Source organism: Peromyscus maniculatus, chromosome 2 (genome assembly GCF_049852395.1).
Source record: "Peromyscus maniculatus bairdii isolate BWxNUB_F1_BW_parent chromosome 2, HU_Pman_BW_mat_3.1, whole genome shotgun sequence".
Lineage (NCBI taxonomy): Eukaryota > Metazoa > Chordata > Mammalia > Rodentia > Cricetidae > Peromyscus > Peromyscus maniculatus.
Window position 1 is genome coordinate 2,724,823 of NC_134853.1, and position 21,324 is coordinate 2,746,146.

A 21,324-nucleotide genomic window follows, 5' to 3' on the forward strand; every position below is an offset into this window, starting at 1 on the left:
CAGATGACCAAGCCTCAGAAACCAAACAAAAAACTCTTAGCAGATGTAGATAGATAAGTCAAAGCTAGTATGATGTTCTCTTTCAGATTCAGGAGGCTGATGAGACGGCTCATGGGGGAAAGGTCAGTGCCTGCCAAGCCACGCCTGACCACCTCAGTTCAATCCTGGAACTTACATGATGGAGGAGAGGCGGCTCCCAGGAGCTGTCCTGACTTTACACGTGTGCCGTGGCCGATGTGCACATAGGGTGAGTGCGTATCAAGGAGGCATTGTGTTACATGGCCAGTAGCAACTAATCCACTGGATACCAGTAAATATTTTTTTATACAACATCATGATCTCATTGAATCCTACTAATGATCCTGTGAACTATCCTGTGAAGGAATTTACCTTCATTTTGCTATACAGTTCAGGGATTAAGCTACTGTCTAGTCTTACATAGCTAACAAGCTACAAAATAAGCAATTTTTATTCTACTGTAACAATTCTTTAAAATAAGGGTCGATCTGAAGCTAGAACACAAGCCTCTACAAGAAGCTCTGGGAAATCAAATCCAAAAGTATGACAGGAGAGCAAGTGAACTGATTCTAGGTCTCGTTTCTCCAGCTCAGGGGTCCGTCCATAGATACAGAGCAAGTAAACTGAGTCTAGGTCTGGTTTCTCCAGCTCAGGGGTCCGTCCATAGATACAGAGCAACTGACCAGGCAATGTGCCTGTAGAACCGAGACTGTGTTCCACAGTGTGTGTGCAAAGTGCTGAAGAGCCAGGCATGACAGTGCACACCTGTAACCCTGGCATTCGGGACGTAAGCAAGAGAAGTTAGAGTTCAAGGTTAATGTAGGCCACACACAAGGTTCAGGTCAGCTTGGACTAGACGGCAAGAACCTGTCTCAAAATAAACAAACAAAATACAAACATGCTTAAATAGAATCTTGAGTCCCTGGTTGAATGCCCAGCACCACAATAAAAAATAAATTAAGAATCAACAATCTTTATACTACCATATCCCAGGGTTGGACAAATAGCTCAGTGGTTAAAAACATGTATTGTTCTTGCAGAGGACTGAACTCAACTCCCAGCACCCACATCAGACAGCTCACAACTGGCTCTAACTCCAGCTCCAGGGACCACATACCCTTCTGACCTCAGGATGTGCACAGAGACAGACATATGTACAATAAATAAATAAATATTTTGAAAATACAATATCCACTCAATTTTCATTGTTATTTTATTATTTTACAATATATTCCAAAAACTGCCATTATAGTTGCCTTGACTCCTCTGAGAGTCCTGGAATAAAGGAACACCTAGATACACACAAATATCAGTTCAAAATATCAACTGTCCTGAACCATCACTACAAAGGGCTATAGTTTTTAAATAAATGTGTGACGATGCAAAATAAAATAAAAATGTGTTAAAATAGAAAGTAAACTTTGCTTTAATGGCTATAGAAAGGAGGTGGTTTTGTTGTTTTGTTTTCAACACATCTGATTCTGGCAGCAAGTAGTATTAAGTGTTAGCAGTGTGCCCTGAAAAATCTCAGCTTTCTGTTTGTGCGTATCACTTGAATCAGAGACCAGACATGTGGGAAAATGCTCTAAATACCTTCAACACCCTCACTCCAGAAAGCCACAATGTGAATGAACTCAAAAGCTCTCATGGGTCATAGTATTTTACAATTATTTTTCCCCAGTAACACTGGGTGATTTCAATCTTCTCTAGAAGAGAAACAATAAGAATGCCAGGAAACCCTCCAGGGTCCGATTTCACGTCACATTCTCCTAGTAGCGCAACAGCAGCTCTACATGGTGATGAAGATGCATTTCAGTTTCCTCCTGTTAGTTTTCAATGTTGCTGACACGAAAATAAATCTAGCTGGATTTCTAAAAAGAAAGTATTAGTTGCCAAATATTTTAAAATCTTAAGAAAGCATCACATACATATAATTCAGTCTTTAAAAAAAGTGTGTCTGTATTCATGTATCTTATCTTCACTGAAGTCATTTTTTTTTTTCCTGGTTAGACATGAAAAATAAGACTAAGATCAGTGCTGACTTTCTTTCTCTATAAACAATAATTTGGGTCCTGTTTTATTCAATTTGACTGCAGTATTTGCTTAAAAACCACAAAAGGGCAATAAAAAGAAGCATCTCTGGAATGGGCATGTGCCAGGCAGTTTATGTCTGAAGTCTGACTGACCAAGCGGCACTGCGACATTCGAGGCATCCAGCTTTGTTTTCAAGTCTGTCAGTTCTTAAAACTATTAACTATTTATTACTCTTCTTGCTGGGCTGTGGTGGTGCACATCTTAAATCCCAGCACTCAGGAGGCAGAAGCAAGTGAACCTCTGAGTTCCAAGACAGCCAGGGCTACACAGAGAAACCCTGTCCTGAAAAGCCAAACAAAACAAAACAAAAAAAATCTATTACTTTTCTCTAGCAGGACACAGTGTCATCACAGGGTAAGGCTGCTCACAAGATCATAGTGGACTTCATTCTCAAGAATCACTATAGCCTAAGTGAGCAGGAGTCAACAGAGCCATGCTTGGTCACATCCAAATTCTCCCAAATGCACTCTGCTGCTGTTCATGCCCCCGTTGTCTTAACCAGCTTACAGTAACCTTATTAAAATTATAGCAAGTAAGATTGTACAGTTTTTTGTAGAGTTTCTTTTTAAGGTACTGCTATGTTCAAATGAATATAATTCCATTTGCAAAATGCCATTAATAATGTCCTTTCTATAAACATGGTTGGCAAAATAAAAAAGGCACAGAAGGGGGCTAACTAGGTATGTTTTCAACTTTCAGAGAAGGGTACCAAAGCACATGTCATGTATCGTTCATGAAGAAAAGCTGCTAAAAATACTCGGTAATTCATGCACAACTTGAGCTATGCAAAACTTCTCTTCAGAAAGCCCCTGAGGCTTGAGGAGAAAACGAGTTTTTCCTAGTCACATGCTTCATGTAAAACAGAATGTAAAGCTGCACATACATTTGGTTTTAACAGTGGACCCATGTTTTTCAAAAAATAGTGAGGCAATTAAGCAAAGGAAAACAATACCAAAATACCTTCATAAACAAATTCCACCTACAGCCTCTGTCCTGTTTACCATTCGGTGGGGAAAATGTCCAATAAAATGTAAAATGCAGCATATGCAGTCATGTAATCTAGAAACTTTCCATGATAATCTACTGCAAATTGCACTTGACAGTTCACCACAACAATGGAAAGCTGGCCCCTGGTGGTTTGCACAGTCCTTGAGCCCCAGACTGAAGCTGAAGTCACCAGTAAAATGACCTGGATAAAAAGTTTGCAGCTGTGCTCAACCAGCTGGCCCCACCCTCGGGATGTGAGCCAACGCGGGACACTGCCTTGTCCTGTTCCTTTGTGGGACTCTCATCCTCAGGCAGGTAGTCAGGCAGCTCCGTGTTCTCTTCCACTTCCACAGGGGCATCTTGGAATGGGACCAGCATCTGACACAGAGAAGCATGAAGAGCCATTACAAAGCCAACTGAGCGTGGCACCATACATGCCCCAAGTCACAGCCTCATCCTAAGCATCATCCTCGTTCCTGAGCCTCAGGAGGGCTTGTGTCTCCTAACTTTCTTCTTGCATGACAGTCTAAGAAGTGAGCCCTCTGCAAGCACACAAAAGGAGAGCACCTGTCTCTAGAAGTGGGTTAAACATGGGCAGGGCCACTCTGAACCCCTGGAGTGCCACAAAGCTGCTCATCTGTGGGAAGCCAAAGGAGCCCACAGCTCCCTCCTCACCACAGACCTAAAGCTCACCATGTTTACCTGTTCAAAGAGTGTACTTTATTGTCTTGGATTCACAAAACTAGTTCAAGTTAGAAAGTACTGAAAGTCAATGTAAAGAAACTGTCCTTTACTTACATATACAATCTGCATCACATCTCCACCAAGTTCAGAGCTTTCTTTAGAACATTCTGAATGTCACAAAAGATCTCACTATGCTACTAAGACAGTAATTAACTAGTAGTCAAGATACACCACACATCCTTGTAGTTTATCACTGTTCCTCTAGGAATGTTATAAACCACCAGGAGCCCCGTCCGCAGGTCTTACCTCTTCCCCACTTTCACTTTTCACGACTTGCTGAGCTTTCATGACCTTGGTGGATGCTATTGCTGACGCCAAAGCCTAGACAAAAGGACAAAAGGAACATCCTGATAAGTGATTTGCTTATTGATTACTGCCAGCATATTCAGTCACTGAAAGTACTAACCTCTGCTTTCAAATCCGAACGGATTCGCACCACGCATCTTTGAACAGCCATTTGAAAAGTAAAGCTTATAACACCTTTAATTTTTAACAAAGCCTCTTCACACAGATTTCTTCGAGACTGAAAAAGTAAAAGCAAACTTATTTAAACAACAGAGGAAATAAATCAACTTAGCCACACTGAACCACTCGCGCATGCTGACTCTGTCACTGTGGAAACACCACCAAACAAGTTACACAAACCTCCCTGGCAAAGTGGACTCCACACAGGCGGGAAGGCAGAGCCCTCACACTGAGCCTCCACAGCAGCGGCTCCTGTACTGGACACTGCAGGGAACTGAATACTGCGGGTACTTGCTTGTCTACCTAAGCACATCTAACCCAGTACCAGCAGTGTCATAATCTTACGGAGCCACAGTGACATGTGTGGTCTACCTACCGCTGACAGAGCACGAAACACTCTAAGCGTTATCTGGTACAGGACTAGGTTTGGATAGGAAGGGAGGCAAAGTTACAACAACAGTAGTTCCTGGTAGATTTCCAACTTCAATATTAGTATGTAGTTTTAATAACTGTCACCCAACGCTAACTCATAAAATAAAAAGAACAAGTGAACAACAGAACAAAGAACTCAACAACAAAAAGAGGTTCCTCGAGGTGAAGGGTGAGCAAACTGCAGTCTGTCAGCTGTTTCTGTGACGTTCTACTGAGACAGCCACATTCATTTACTTACACAGCGTCTGATTTCAGCTTCCTGCTAAGACAGAGTTGGCAGCTATAACAGAGAACTTATGGTGTGCCTAAAACATCCACTCCCTAGGCCTCTATTCTAATTTAAAAATCTCTAGGCTTACGTTAGGATTAAAAGTATTCAGTGCTGGAGTCACTGTCCCTTACACATATTATTTCATCCTTCATTCAAGGCATTCCCAGTGGCTTCCACTGCAATATCCAGCATTATCAATACTCTTTTTGGCTTTCATTTTCCTCTGCTGGTATTCACATCACCTGATACTTTAAAGCAGGGTCCTAGTCATCCCGTTTCTCACTCTAGCACACCTTACTCTGTCTGTGTCCACTCATCCCCACTGTCCAGCGCCTGTAATGAAGAGACTGCTTTGTGCTTCCCCCTCAAGAGACTACCCGCATCACTTCAGCTATATTTCAGCCCGTTTCAGATTTTAGCAAGCACAATTTTAATCTTCCTGCATACTGAGCTCTAGTTTTGTAAGCAGTGAGGTTTGAGTGTGTGGTTTATATGGGAGGGCAGGGTGTACAGGCATGTATGTGTTTGTGTGGTACACCCAGGCATGCGTGGAAGACACAGGGACAGAGGTGTCCTGCTTTATCACTCTCTCCCTCATTCCTTTGAGACAGGGTGACAAGCAGAAACCTGCAGCAATCCTCTTGTCTCCGGCCCCGAGAGCTGGCGTTCAGACACACCTGCACCCATGCCTGGCTTTGGACATGGGTTCTGGGGATTTCAAGGCAGGTCCTCAAGACTACACACCAAGTCTTCTTATTTACTGAGCTACCTCCCTAGCCTCGTTTGGATTTTTGTGTTAGCTTTTAAAAAGTAACTTATTCATATTCAACAAAATTAATAAGATATGCTAGAGATATTTTATTTACATTAAGGTATTCCATTTAATCATTTCACGTATCACAAATTTTCTAGAAATTTTTTTGGCTTTTGTGGCTCAGTTTCGGCAAGTTAGTTAACTTGATCCTGTCACAGGTAAGAAGAATGTAGAAGTGTCTTCCCCCAACACACACACACACACACACACACACACACACACTTGTTGCTAGAGTTTTCCTGCCTTGCCCACAGTCAGGACAAATCTTTGTCACCCGCCAATCCCACAGCCGCTCAGACCCAACCAAGTAAACACTGAGACTTACACTGCTTACAAACTGTATGGCCGTGGCAGGCTTCTTGCTGACTGTTCTTATATCTTAAATTAATCCATTTCCATAAATCTATACCTTGCCACATGGCTTGTGGCTTACCGGCATCTTCACATGCTGTTTGTCCTGGAGGCGGCTGGCAGTGACTCCTCCTGCCTTCCTGTTCTTTCTTTTCTCCTCTCTGTTAGTCCCGCCTATACTTCCTGCCTGCCTCTGGCCAATCAGTGTTTTATTTATTGACCAATCAGAGCAACACATTTGCCATACATAACATCCCACAGCACACACCCCTACTGAACCTTAAAACCTTAGCTTTAAGCCCCTAAATAAAACATTAGAAAAGGTTGTGGTTATCCTTAGAAAATCTACCTAGCATAGGTAAAGAGATAAGTGGTGAATTACCAGTTTAAGTGTCTACCCCTGAATATGTAATATATAATTTATCCTTGGTCGAGATAATTTTAAGAGAACGAACTCTAGTCAAGATGAAGTCACATATACTAGATTAGGATTAAACAATTAAAAATACAGACAAATTATTATTTTTAAAAAGTGATGCTTTGATATTGGAAAAGTAACATCTCTGAAGGAAGAAAAAATGAGATGAACTCCCTATCACTTAGAAGGTTTTTAAGGCCTAGCACAGCACACTGAAACTGATATTAATCTTCGCTATCAGCCTGACTGGACTGAGAAGTGCCCCAGAGATTAGGAAAGTACACCTTGGGACTAGAGAAATAGCTCAAAGGTTAAGTAGGAGCATTGGCTACTCTTCCAGAGGACCCGGGTTCAAGTCCCAGAATCCACATGGCAGCTTACAACCATCTGTATGTAAATCCAATTTCAGAAGATCCAGCACGCTTCCAGCTTCTGTGGACACTGCACAGACATACATACAGGCAAAACACTCACAGTACGGTATATCTCTAGTATGCTATCGGTGAGAGCATTTGCAGAGAATTCTCCAAAGGGAGTGCGACCCTCTGAACACAGATGCACCATCCCATATGCTGCGGTCCCAGACAGAGTAAGCATGGAAAAGAGGAAAGCCCCGCCAGACATCTCCTGATTCTGGGTGACCAGCCTCCTCTACCACTCCATCTGTGGCACAGCGTGTGTTTCAGGCCCAGAGTCTCAGGGGTCAGGAACTATGAACTAAAAGCTGTAAACCAAAATAAGCAACTCCTTCCTTGAGTTATTTCTGTTAAGTATTTTGACACAGCAACAAAAGGTCTAACAGAAAGCAACCGGAACTCAGCAGCCTCCCTGAGCTGAAGACACAGTTAAGAACACAGAAAGCTTAAAGGCACTCTAGTTCTCAGGGCAAAGCAAATGAAGACTGAAGGAGGACACAGAGGAGGGCCACCCAGAGACAGTGTAAAGTGTCCTCCTTTTGGGCTGATTGATAAGCAATGTGTGTCTGTTAGGAAGCAACCTGAAGCTGAGCAAAGATCCACCAGGGAAGAACAGAAAGAACAATTCTGTGGGCTCACAATGGATTAACGTTTCCATGAGCTATTCTAGAGATAATGGGAAATACACAGGGTAGGCAGAGATCATACTGTTGCAAGGGTACGACCTCAATAGTGTAGTCAAGTTATCCAGGTCGAAAGGTATGGTCCTACATAACACAACTATAAAGCAAGGCTCAAGAGGCAACTACTAACAAGGAACTGTGATCCAGAATAAAGCTGAGCAGGGCGTAGTGGCACACAGCTTAATTCTAGTTCTTAGGAGCCAGCCTGGTCTACAGAGAGTTCCAGGAACAGCCAGGGCTACTCAGAGGAAATCCTGTTTTAGAAGACAAAACAAAACAGAATAAGGTGAAGAATATGTAAATGCTTTGCATACCAATGCATGCTGTGCTCCACAATACACAAAATATGTGGCATCTAATAAAAAATTACCAGACGTTCAAAAGAAGCACAAAAACACTAAATTAGAAAAACAAATCAAAAGCAACCTATTCAGAAATAATACAGGTGGTAGAGTTAGCATACAAGAACATTAAACAATATTCTTGATCACTTTTCTATGTTCAAAAAGATACAGCATATGCCAGGTGGTGGTGCACGCCTTTAATCCCAGCACTTGGGAGACAGAGGCAAGTGGATCTCTGTGAGTTCGAGGCCAGCCTGGTCTACAGAGAGAGTTCCAGGATAGGCTCCAAAACTACACAGAGAAACCCTGTCTCGAAAAAAAACAAAACAAACAAACAAACAAACAAAAAAGATACAGCATAAACATGCTATAGAAACATCATAAAAGATCTAAGTCTGCCTGGCGGTGGTGGCACACACCTTTAATCCCAGCACTCGGGAGGCAGAGGCAGGCGGGTCTCTGCGAGTTCGAGGCCAGCCTAGGCTACAGAGTGAGTTCCAAGAAAAGCGCAAAGCTACACAGAGAAACCCTGTCTCGGGGGGAAAAAAGAAAAGATCTAAGTCAAATTTCAAAATATGCCATAAAGCAATGTTCATAATGACAACCACACTGGAAGAGATTATCAGCAACTGAACACTCACAAAAGAAAATTAGTGAATACAGAAACCGTCCTAAAAGAAAAACAAATGAACAGGACACCAGTGAACTGCGTAGAAATCTAAAGTGGTAGACAACAGAGAATTAAGAGTCCCTGAAAGACCCAGGGAAAGGGGGGAAATTCAGTTTTAAAAAGTCAATCCAAATTTGCCACAAATTTAAATCCACAAAGCCAAGAAATTGAATAAAACTGAAACAAAATTGAAAGCTTGCGCTCTGGCTAGATCGTGAGCTTCAAACTGGAGCTCCTGGGAACAGCCCTGTCCCTCAGGAAGCTGTGTACCCTAGAGCTAGCCTGAGAAAGACCCTTAGCTCACTCTCCTCAGCCTCCGAATATGAAAGGGGAAGCCCACATCAATCAAACAGTGACAAAGGAGAACATCCTCCGGAAGGAAGCAGGCAGTGGGGAGGAGGACAGGAGAACAGCAGAAATGAGAGCAGAGTTCTCAATATAAGGAAATCCAAACACAAGACAGTGTGCTGCTATCTTCAAGTGCAGCGGAGGAAAGTCACCGAGAAGTCCACGTCCATCAGAAACAAAAGCATTTCTAAACAAACATAAAACGAGGCCTTTTGGACATGTGAAAATGAGAGCTGGAAATGAAGTTGCACTAATGAGGAGTTAGTTTTGGCGAGCTGAGATCCTGTTGTGTGTGGGAGGGGTAGAGAAAGGAGGGAGAAAATGAAAAGGAGAAAAGGAACAGTTTCTCTGAAGCAACTAAGGAGTAACAGATTGAAAACATGAAACAAATCCGTAGATGAGAGAAGAAACCCTTATCAAAAAGTGGTTCTTAGCAATCAAAGATCAAAAACACTGAAGACAGCTTATGCTGGAGATAATGTGGAGCAAGGGGAACACTCCTCCACTGCTGGTGGGAATGCAAGCTTGTACAACCACTTTGGAAATCAATATGGCGTTTTCTTAGAAAATTGGGAATCAATCTCCCCCAAGACCCAGCTATACCACTCTTGGGCATATACCCAAGGAATGCTCAATCATACCACAAGGGCACTTGCTCAGCTATGTTCATATCAGCATTGCTTGTAATAGCCAGAACCTGGAAACAATCTAGATGCCCTTCAACTGAAGAATGGATAAATAAAATGTGGTACATATACACAATGGAGTACTACTCAGCAGAGAAAAACAATGAAATCATGAGGTTTACAGGCAATGGATGACTCTAGAAAAAAATCATCCTGAGTGAGGAAACCCAGACTCAGAAAGACAAACATGGTATGTACTCACTCATAGGAGGATACTAGATGTGGAACAAGGATGACTGGACTGCTACTCACAACACCAAGGAGGCTAAGAAAACAGGACCCTAAGAAAGACACAGGGATTGCCCAATGACAGAGAAATAGATGAGATCTACATGAACAACCTGGACATGAGTGGGGGTAATGAAGGGCAAGGTTCGAGGGAAAAAGAGCTTAGGGAAGCGGGAGATCCCAGCTGAATCAAGAACAGAGAGGGAGAACAAGGAATAAGAGACCATGATAAATGAAGACCACATGGGAATAGGAAGAAACAAAGTGCTAGAGAGATCCACGGAAATCCATATTGATACCTCCACAATAGACTACTGGCAATGGTCGAGAGAAAGCCCAAACTGACCTACTCTGGTGATAGGATGGCCAAACACCCTAATTGTCTTGCTAGAAATTTCATCCAGTGACTGAGGGAAGTGGATGCAAAGATCCATGGCCAGGCCCCAGGTGGAGCTCCAGGAGTCCAATTGGCGAGAAAGAGGAGGGATTATATGAGAGAGAATTGTTGAGACCAAGATTAGAAAAAGCACAGGGACAAATAGCCAAACTAATGGAAACACATGAACTATGAACCAATAGCTGAGGAGCCCCCAAACTGGATCAGGCCCTCTGGATAAGTGAGACAATTGACTAGCTTGAACTGTTTGGGAGGCGCCCAGGCAGTGGGACCAGGACCTGTCCTTAGTGCATGAGTTGGCTGTTTGGAACCTGGGGCTTATGCAGGGTCGCTTGGCTTGGCCTGGGAGGAGGGGACTGGACCTGCCTGGACTGAATCTACCACGATGAACTGAATCCCCAGGGGAGTCTTTGCCCTGGAGGAGATGGGAATGGGGGGAGGACAGGGGAATCAGTGGCTGATATGTAAAATTAAATTATTAAAAAAGGAGGGGGGGTTCTTAGCAACCCATTTTTGTTGCTAGAGTTTTCCTGCCTTGCCCACAGTCAGGACAAATCTTTGTCACCCGTCAGTCCCACAGCCGCTCAGACCCAAACAAGTAAACACAGAGACTTATATTGCTTACAAACTGTATGGCCGTGGCAGGCTTCTTGCTAACTGTTCTTATTGCTTAAATTAGTCCATTTCTATAAATCTATACCTTGCCACGTGGCTGGTGGCTTACCGGCATCTTCACATGCTGCTGGTCATGGCGGCGGCTGCAGTGTCTCTCCGCCTCAGCCTTCCGCTTCCCAGAATTCTCCTCTCTCCTTGTCCCACCTACTTCCTGCCTGGCCACTGGCCAATCAGTGTTTTATTTATTGACCAATCAGAGCAACAGATTTGACATACAGACCGTCCCACAGCACATTTTGGGACTACTCCCTGCTGCCGAGAACTGTTCCTCTACTCTGCAATAAAAACTTGTTGCCCTTAAAAAAAGTTGGTTCTTAGTCCCAGCACAGCAGCACTCCTGAGGCTGAGGTGAAAGTCCTGAGTTCAAGGTCAGCCTAGGCTACAAAGTGAGACCAAATTTCAAAACAAACAAAATCCAAGCCCACAGAACTGGTGAAATGTCACAGGGTAAGAGTGCCTGTTATCAAGTCTAACAACCTGAGTTTGCTCCTGAGGACCCCCATGGTGCAAGGAGAGAACTGACTCTGTAATTAGTTCTCTGGCCTTAACATGTGCACTTCACCCCCAAAAAGAAAGAAAGAAAGAAAAAAGAACATCTGATTCTTTGAACAGATCAATGAAGTTGACAAACTTTTAACTTCCAAGAAAAAGCCAATTAAACTCAGGAATAAAGAAGGAAATATTACTGCCAACCTTACAGAAATAAAGTTATTAAAGGCCAACTATCCTTTACCTGGTCTTGGGATCAAAAGGGTTTCAGATCTGGGAGTTTTCCCCAGATTTTACAATTTTTGTGTAAACTTCACTAGCTGAACAAATTAAAAAATTATTAACTCTTGGGGCTGGAGAGATGGCTCCACAGACTCGAGCAACCACTCCTCTTGTGGGAGACCAAGGCTCTATTCCCCCAGCATCTACATGGTAGTTTACTACCTTTCCAACTCCAGTGCCAGGGCATCCAGTGCCAGCCTTTGGTGTACACACACACACACACACACACACACACACGTAGGCAAAACATTCACACACATGAAATCTAAAAATCTAAAGTAAAATTTTAATTAAAAAAATTTCTCGCTGGGCGGTGGTGGCGCACGCCTTTAATCCCAGCACTTGGGAGGCAGAGGCAGGCGGATCTCTGTGAGTTCGAGGCCAGCCTGGGCTACCAAGTGAGTCCCAGGAAAGGCGCAAAGCTACACAGAGAAACCCTGTCTCGGGGGGAAAAAAAAATTTCTCCAAACTCTAAACCTTTCTGAGTATCATACTGATATTTAAAAAAAAAGTTTTGGATTTTAAAGCATTTCAAAATTTGCATTTTTGGATCAAGGACACAGCTTGTACAAACAAATATTATGAATAACTATATCATGCCCTCAACAAAATGTACACAATACTACAAAAACATAAACCACTAAAGCTTACTTTAAAAAGGGGGGAGGGGTAGAGAAAAAGATGAATAGACCTAAAACAAGTAAAGAGATTCAATTAACGGTCAAAACACTGCCCACAAAGCAAAGCCCAGGGCCAAATGACTTCATTGATGGCTTTAACAAAATGTATAAAAAGGGGGCAGGAGAGATGGCTCAGTGGTTAAAAGTGGATCTGCTCTTACAGAGGACTCACATTCAATTCCAAGCACTGACAGCATTCAGAGAACTCAGCGATAAAAGACCATTTAAAACAGAAGAAATGAACATTTCCCTCAAATATAAATCTGAAATAACTTAAAATACATACACAATAAACCCCACTTCAACCACTTCAAAAAAAAAAAAAAAACCGACTAATACATTTCTAAAATGTTGCTCACCATCATTAGTTATCAGGAAACAGTAAATCAAAACCATGTAAGCAACACTTCAAATCTACCAGGAGAGATGGAAAATGGCAAGTGCTCATAAGACATGGAGAAACTAGGCCCCTCATACAATGCTGGCTGAAATGTAGAATTGTGCAGCCACAGTGCACAATCTGAGAGTTCATTAAAAATTAATAATTACCATATGCCTGAGCAATATCACTAGGTATATGCCCGAGAGGCTATTAACATGTGCTTAAAAACAACAACAAATGTATAAACACATGCTCCTAGCAGGTTTCTAAGAACCAAGATATAGAAACAACTCACCTGTCCATCAGTTGATAAATGGATAAGCAAAGTACCGCATATCCACTCGATAGGATATATACAAAGTGATGCACAGATACATGCTGCAATACAGATGAGCCCTCAAAAGTTAATGCTAACCAGAGATGCTTTCAATGCCTACAGGACCTAATGGTGTCTGTCCTCTCTCATTGCTGACATTAGTAAGTTACACCTCATCTATATAAATCATGCACAGCTCTAATTAGACCCCTCTGCTTCTTGTATGTCTGTCAGCTCAGCTGTTATACTGCATTTTCTGTAAGCCCTGGCATTAAGAGCATGTACATTCAAAACTGCTATGTAGGCTGATTAGCCAATATTTTTAACAAGGATGTCCCTTTTGTCAAGAGTATAAAATACTAATAGTGCAACTTTTTCTTAGAGAACAAGTGACTTAGCCAAGTGACTGTAAAGAAAGTGGTGATACAATTTCCCTTGCCATCTTATGAAGCACATCTACAAGTCTTACCGTATCATCGAGACCGTCTATCTGCAAAACTACTGTTTTGGCACGTTTGTTTGTAGTTCCCAGAAAAAACTGAGCTTTCCTTCGACGTGAATTCATTTCATTAAAACTATCACCATCAGCCATGTTGGAGGACTGAAGGATGTCATAGATTTCAGAGGCCAGAAGCTTTGTTTCTCCTGGAGTTGTAGTCCTAGAAAAGAAACGCATAAAGTCACTTTCGCTGATTCTGTAATTTCTCCACTTTGGTGAGTTTTGTTTCATCTTGAAACCTTGTTCAATGAAAAAGCAACACCAATGAGTCTAAGAATAATCAATAGTGGGAACTGGGGATGCAGTTCAGATGGCAGAGTGCTTGCCTAACATGCACGGAGCCCTACGTTTCCAGCATCACATAAACAAGGTGCAGTAACATTGTACTGTAATAACAGCACTCAAGGAGTAGAGGCAAGAGGATCAGAAGTTCAAGATCCTCCTTGGTCACATAAACTTGGTCACAGTCTACAATCCAAGACTCTAAAGAATGGGAAGGAATAAGAATCATCAATAATACAGGGAAAGCATCTAGTCTGTATGATCGCCCCTCAACTTTGTACACAGTCCAGGCTAACTTTCTCTACCACACTGTGATGGTTTGAATGAAAACGGTCCCCACTGGCTCCCAGGGAGTGGCACAACCAGGTGTGTTGGAAGAAGTGTGTCACTGGGGGTGGGCTCTGCGGTTTCCAGTGCTCAAGCCAGGCCCAATGTCCCTCTCCCTTCCTACTGCCCGCAGACCAAGATGCTCCTTCTCCAGCAGCATGTCTGCCTGCACACCACCATGCTTCCACCATGACAATCATGGACTGAACCTCTGAACTGTAAGCCAGCCCCAGCTTTTCTTTAAGAGTTGTCCTGGTCAGGTGACCTGAGCTAGTGGGAGCTCATGGACTCTGGACTGACAGCTGGAGAACCTGCATGGGACCGAACTAAGCCCTCTGAATGTGGGTGACAGTTGTGTGGCTTGATCTGTTTGTGGGGTCTCTGGCAGTGGGACCAGGATTTATCCCTGGTGCATGAACTGGCTTTTTGGAGCCCATTCCCTGTGGTGGGACACCTCGCTCAGCCTTGATGCAGGGTATCAAGGTCCTGCTTCAATTTGGTTGACTTCCCAAGGGAGGCCTTATCCTGTCTACGGAGTGGTGGGAGGGGTGGAGAGGAGGGTTGGGGGAGCGGGAGAAGGGGAGGGAGGGGGAACTGTGGTTGGTTTGGAAAAAAAAGGGTTGTCCTGGTCATGGTGTCTCTTCACATCAATAGAAACCCTAACTAAGACACTCATAATGAGCCATCATGCATGGCTATGCTGTAATAATCTCCTAATTTCATTTAAAACATGATTCACTGAGATTCAGAATCTATCCTAGCATGGTACAAAAGTACATATAATTAAAATCATTAAACAGGAAATCAACTAACAAGATCAGGTTACCAAATTTCTCTGTTTCACAATTTTTGCTCAAACCATCTCTTTTCTATCGATTCAGGTAGCTTAAGTTATTTTTAAAGGTGAACTGTAGAGACACAGAGCTGCAATGCAGAAAATTTTCAATGTTTGAAAAAAAAATCCAATAAGATAGAAATTGCTGGCAAGCACATTAATAATGCCATTTAAAGAACTATTAACAGAGCCAGGAAGACAGCTCAACAGGGAGAGCACGTGCATGCCAGAGTGAGAAACGGAGTTTAGATCTCTGCACCCACGGAAATGCCAGGAAGCATGACAGTCTGCCTGTAATTCTAACGCTCTGCAGGCAGCGGTAACCAGGATGACTAGGCTGACTAGACCAGCTATGTTAACACAGCATTCAAATACAGATGCTTCTAATGCTTGTTCTGGTGAACAGAAATAACTTTCCACAGGCTTGAAAGAGGAGCTAGGAAAAAAAATCAACACATAAGAAGCTTGAAAGGGAACCTTCAAATATTGAGATCTCCAGATGCCAAATGAAGTGCAATGTCTGTCTGTCTTATCTATTTATCAATCACTGTATCTCCACTACTAAAAAGGCTGTGGGACCAAATCAGAATGGGTATGATATAATAAATGTTTTGTTATTAGTGGAACAAGCAGTCACCATACTGTCCTACAAATGTATACTTTATTTAAAGAAAAAATAAGTCATTTTTCAGAAGTTGCTTGGATCCCCCTCAAAAAAAAAAAAAAAAAAAAGGCTTTAATGACAAAGACGGCAGGAAGATCTGACCCACCAACACAGATTGATCACAGACTGATCTAGTGGATGTCTATGGGTCCAATTCACCTTCAAGTCTCTGAGTATGATGGTCTGAACAGACAGATGCGTGTGCTTGTGCAAGCACATGAACACGAGAACACACACACACACACACACACACACACACACACACACACACACACACACACACGCACGCACAGTCCCACAGCCAATGAGATAGCTCAGCAGTTAAAGGTGCTTACTCACGCTGTCCTCTGACCTCTGCTGCCAGGCACACACCCATGTAAAATAAATCTAAAAAGTAAACTTAGATAAATTAAATAAAGGACCGTTCTTCTGCTATAGTCATAGCAGTGAGCACAGCAGCTTTGGACGCATCACAAATCCAAGGGTAGGCGACGTTCTTCCCAAGCAGCCCCTAGTGAGTGTAGGACTGATCTAGAAGGCACTCTTTGCTTGTATGCAGCTGCCCACTGGGATGGCTGTCAGGTCTATACTGTAATCACACTGCCTATCTGTTCCTTTCTTATCCAAAGTGTCCTAGCATCTGGAGACTTTCTCTGCCCAATGCTGTTCCAGCCTTCTTTATGTCTAAGACATTAATCCGCATTTCTAACTTTATCTTAGATCTCCTTCCCTGGTGACCTGCCAAGATAATGTCTTCAATTTCTCTTAGTAACTTCATAGTAGTCTCCCTACTTTGTCCATGTACCTTTTCCACATACACACACTTTACCACATCCTTGAGCCAACAAGATTAAGAAATTACTTTATCAGTTAAGTGTATGTTACCTGAGCTAACTCTAAAATTTTAAAGTTCAAATGTAAACCATATTTTAATTTCCAACATTATTTGGGGTTATTTTTAACATTTTACTATTTTATGTGTATGGATGTTTTGTCTGTATGTATGTCTATGCACTACGTGCATGCGGTCACCACAGAGGCCAGAAGTGGGGCTCAGATCCCCTAAAACTGGCATTTCAGATAGTTGTGAGTGACCATGGGGATGGTCCTCAAGAAGAACAGCACTCTGAACCATTGAGCCATCTCTTGTTGCTTTTAGAAGCAGTCTCCAGAGTTGACTCTAGCTCCTGGCAATCCTTCTGCCTGACTTCTGGGTGCTAGAGTCTTAGGTATGAGTAATAACACCTGGCTCTCCACATTGTTTTGTTTTGTTTGGTTTTTTCTTGAGACAGGGTTTCTCTGTGTGGCCCTGGCTGGCCTGGAACTCATTCTGTAGACCAGGCTGCTCTCAAACTCAAAGACCCACCTACCTCTCTGCCTCTGGAGTAATGAGATTAAAGGCATGTGCCACCACCTCCCAGCTTTAATACTATGTTTAAATCTAATTTTCCTTATCTCTCTTGTACCACTTACTTTTGACTTCAATAACTATGCCTATTTAAGAAACACACGTGCCACTGATTTGTTGAGATACATACATACATATATACAAACACAAACACACACACACACACACACACACACACACACACACACACACAGCTGAGAATGTGGCTCGGTTGATAGAGGGTTTCACTGGCATGGATGAAGCCCTGAGTTCTATCCGCTCTAGGTATGGTGGCATACACCTGCAATACCAGCACTCTGGAAGGCACGAAGAGCTGTAGTTCAAGGTCATCCTTGACTACAGAGTAAGTTTGAGGCCAGCCTGAGCTATGTGAAGACTGTCTGAAAAAATAAAATAAACACACATATATACTATTCTTTCATTTTGAGGCAATGGCCTTGAGTAAGTGACTTCTTGATATCCTTTCTTAGCCAACAGGCAATATCTGGATTTTGAATCTTCACAGCATAAATGCACAAGCAGTTAATGGATTAGAAAACACGGTGGGAGGGAAATGCTTGACAGACACTAAGAGCCATGGATATTTAGCTGTTGTGAAATTTGCACAAAAACCTCTGCTGCCCTGTTTCTGCCATATCAGTTGCAAATGTCCTAGGATTATCACTATAATACAAGAGAGAGAAGCTAATTATCAAATACTTATTAATATCCCCCAAATGACAGGACAGATGTCAACATTTTAAATAAAATACAAACATATTTATAAGGAAATAGCCATGTTTATCATTATTAACAGCCAGGCACGGTGGCACACACTTTTAATCCCAGCACTCAGGAGGCAGAAGCAGGTGGATCTCGGAGTTCAAGACCAGCCTGGTCTACAGAGCTAGTTCCAGGACAGCCTACACAGAAAACTAATATTCACTAGCAAAATATTTTTGGACATAAAACTTACAGAAGTCTATGTGGTTTTTTTTTTTGTTTGTTTTTTTGTTTTGTTTTGTTTTTTGGGTTTTTTTTTGTTTGTTTTTTGTTTTGTTTTGTTTTTTGTTTTTGTTTTTGTTTTTGTTTTTTTCGAGACAGGGTTTCTCTGTGTAGCTTTGCGCCTTTCCTGGAGCTCACTTGGTAGCCCAGGCTGGCCTCAAACTCACAGAGATCCGCCTGGCTCTGCCTCCCGAGTGCTGGGATTAAAGGCGTGCACCACCATCGCCCGGCCAGAAGTCTATGTTTTGTTAGTTAAAATTTCTAAATAATATTTGAAACTTAAAAAAGGAAATAAAATTTCAGTAAATTTGAGTCATCATCAGCTTACACAGACCCATTTTCCTTCTGCCTCGGAGGACACTGCCTGTCGTACTTACTTCTGGATGACATTCTGTAAGCTTAACATCATCCCCAGCTCTCCCTTCATCTTCTCTCTGTTTGCACGACACTCAGCCAAGTACCGGAGAGCCTGCAGCAGAAACAAGAGTCAATTTACACATCTAGACCGTGCGAAACTAAGGTCACTTATAACTTACTGGAAGAGGACAAAGAAAATAAGTGTTTTCATTTTCAGCATCAACTGATTTTAAATTCTCATTCAAATGTAACATTCAAAATAATCTACTAGGGGCTGTGGTAACTGAATGTGAAACGAACATTCCAACCTAGCTGCAAGGTCAAAATCAGGCTGTTCTACATTTCATCTTTGCAAGGCTACAAGGAACTATATTCCATTTATTAATCTCAAAAAGTAATTCAAATGGCCATCATTTCCCTGGATGCTTTTTACACATTAATTAAAATAAACAGCTGGGGGACAAAGCATACAGTGAACTTTATAAAATTAACTGACTCCAGTTTTACTACACTACACCTTTCAAATGTATTTTAAATTGGATCCGGGGAGTGGTGGCGCACTAGCTCCAGGACAGGCACCAAAACTACACAGAGGAACCCTGTCTCAAAATAAATAATAAATAAATAATCAATTAATTTTAAAAAGTATTTTAAACTGGAAAAACAAACAAACAAACAAAAACAGGCATAGTTGCTCAGGCCTACAATTTCACCAGGAAGGAGACTGGGCGGGAGGATTTGCTGTGAGTCAGAGGCTAGCCTTGACTACATAGGAAGTTTCAGGATAATCTGGGCTACAGGAGACCCTATCTCAAAACATCAAAATAAATAAGATGAAAATTAAAGATGAACTAATGGTCACAGTTCTGTATTTATGAGGTAAGCTAAGTTTTCCAGCACTTTCTCTCTTACCATCAGCACGTTTTTGCCACTATTTCCCTCACATGCTGCTTCTTTGGAGCTGTTGGGCGGTTTGCCTTTACACCCAAACACTGGTATCCTCTACAGACTTCATCATCACTCAAAGCCATCCCAGTCTACTTATCTTTCAACTTCTACTGGGCCTTTTGCCCTTCAAGTAAAATTGCCAGGTCTTTATTAAAAATGTGTCGGCTATAAAGGCCACAAACTCAACCACCTGTTTTTCTTCCTGCAATTGCTACAGCTGTGACTTCTGCTTCACCTAATAAAGACTTACCTGACTGCAAACTGCCCTTGCCTGCAGAAACTTATCTCAATGCCTGTTCCAGACACTGGTCAAGAGGCAGCATAGAGCTGATTCCGTAGGAGAAAAGGGGTGAGGTAAGCCCTAGAATGGGCCCTTTCCTTCACTGCAAACATGGCCGCAGTCTAGACGGTAGCATTTCAAGATGGTAGCACTAGAGGGGAACTCAAATGGGGTTGGTGGTTTGTGAGTTTGTGAGGCAGACATCAGACTGAAGAAGTCACAGCAGTCATATTTGCAAAGAAAGTGGCACACAGTAGGGTCCCAAACAGCAAGAATTCCAAAGATCGACAGAGGGGCCAGAGAGTCTGTGTCTGAGTATCAACCTGTACACGCAAAGCATAAAAGGCCACATAGTGAGGGAATACCACCACCAGAGAGAGTAAATCAAACAAGCCCGGAGCTCAGGATGAGGTGGGACTAGTTTGGAATGACATCTGCCAGAGGAACAAGACCTGAGCACACATGAGGCATCAGGGTGAACGCTTAGATTTGTTTCACCTTAGCAATGGAGGTATCAGACTGCACATGCCCCGACAAAGCCAAGGCTCTGTCTTGAAAGATCAAACTGGCCCCAAGCAACACTGGAAAAAGTTCAACAGTATTTATAGGAATATTTTAAACTATTCTTTTGTTTGTTTGTTTGTTTGTTGTTTGTTTTTAGAGACAGGGTTTCTCTGTGTAGCTTTGCGCCTTTCCTGGATCTCGCTCTGTAGACCAGGCTGGCCTCGAACTCACAAAGATCCGCCTGCCTCTGCCTCCCAAGTACTGGGATTAAAGGTGTGCGCCACCACCACCCGGCTTTTTTTAAGTTTTGAGACAGGGTTTCTCTGTGTAGCCCTGGCTGTCCTGGAACTCACTCTGTAGACCAGGCTGTCCTTGAACTTAGAATCACCTGCCTCAGCCTCCTGAGTGCAGGAATTAAAGGTGTTTGCCACCATACTCAGCTTAAAACAATTTTCAAAAATCAACACATTAAACGATTTTTATATCTGGCATAAGGAGAAAATCGCCAGATTAGAAAAGAAGCAGGTAAATGTAACTTATATCCAGAATAGTGAGGCAAAAGGTAACCCTAAGACACAAATCAAGGCAAAATAGAGATTATGATTTAGAAAAACAAGAAAAAAGGCTATTAATCTATGCTCTCTATTTTGAGGGTGGGATGGAAACTGAAGATGGGAGGAGAGGAGTGGAAGCCATTAAGAAGGCAAACAGCTTCTATAGGACTAAACAGATCTGAAACAAACACAGTTTACATATTACAGAATAAAGAGCAGTGGACTCTAAAAGGTAGCCACAGAAACCAGCCAAAATAAAGTGCACAAAGGAGGAAACAGATTGAATGAAGGGGCATAAAGGCGCGTGCAGCAGTGTCCACAGGACAACATATGCTAATGTTACGTGGACCTGAAAAGTGGAAGGGGGGAGACTTCCAGTAAACATTAAAAACAAAAACCTATGAAAAAATAATGGATGAAAATTTCCTAAATCTCAGAAGAGTTAAACCTACAGACCCAAGAAATTCAACAAATTCCAAGTAAAATAACAAT

At 42.4% G+C, this 21,324-nt stretch overlaps 1 protein-coding gene across 2 annotated transcripts in view; it reads right to left on the bottom strand.

Moving 5' to 3' along the window:
• Positions 1 to 1,213: 1,213 nt before the first annotated feature.
• The window catches only part of Armc1 (armadillo repeat containing 1), a 32,998-nt gene continuing 12,887 nt past the window's right edge, over positions 1,214 to 21,324 (bottom strand). For both annotated transcript variants that reach the window (XM_006974669.4, XM_042270667.2), the window contains exons 3-7: positions 18,567 to 18,658; positions 13,660 to 13,849; positions 4,250 to 4,366; positions 4,090 to 4,164; positions 1,214 to 3,477 (exon numbers count right to left, since the gene is read on the bottom strand). In XM_006974669.4, coding sequence (XP_006974731.1) covers positions 3,286 to 3,477; positions 4,090 to 4,164; positions 4,250 to 4,366; positions 13,660 to 13,849; positions 18,567 to 18,658 — 666 coding nt within the window. In that variant the 3' untranslated portion in view covers positions 1,214 to 3,285. The remainder of the gene's footprint in view (positions 3,478 to 4,089; positions 4,165 to 4,249; positions 4,367 to 13,659; positions 13,850 to 18,566; positions 18,659 to 21,324) is intronic.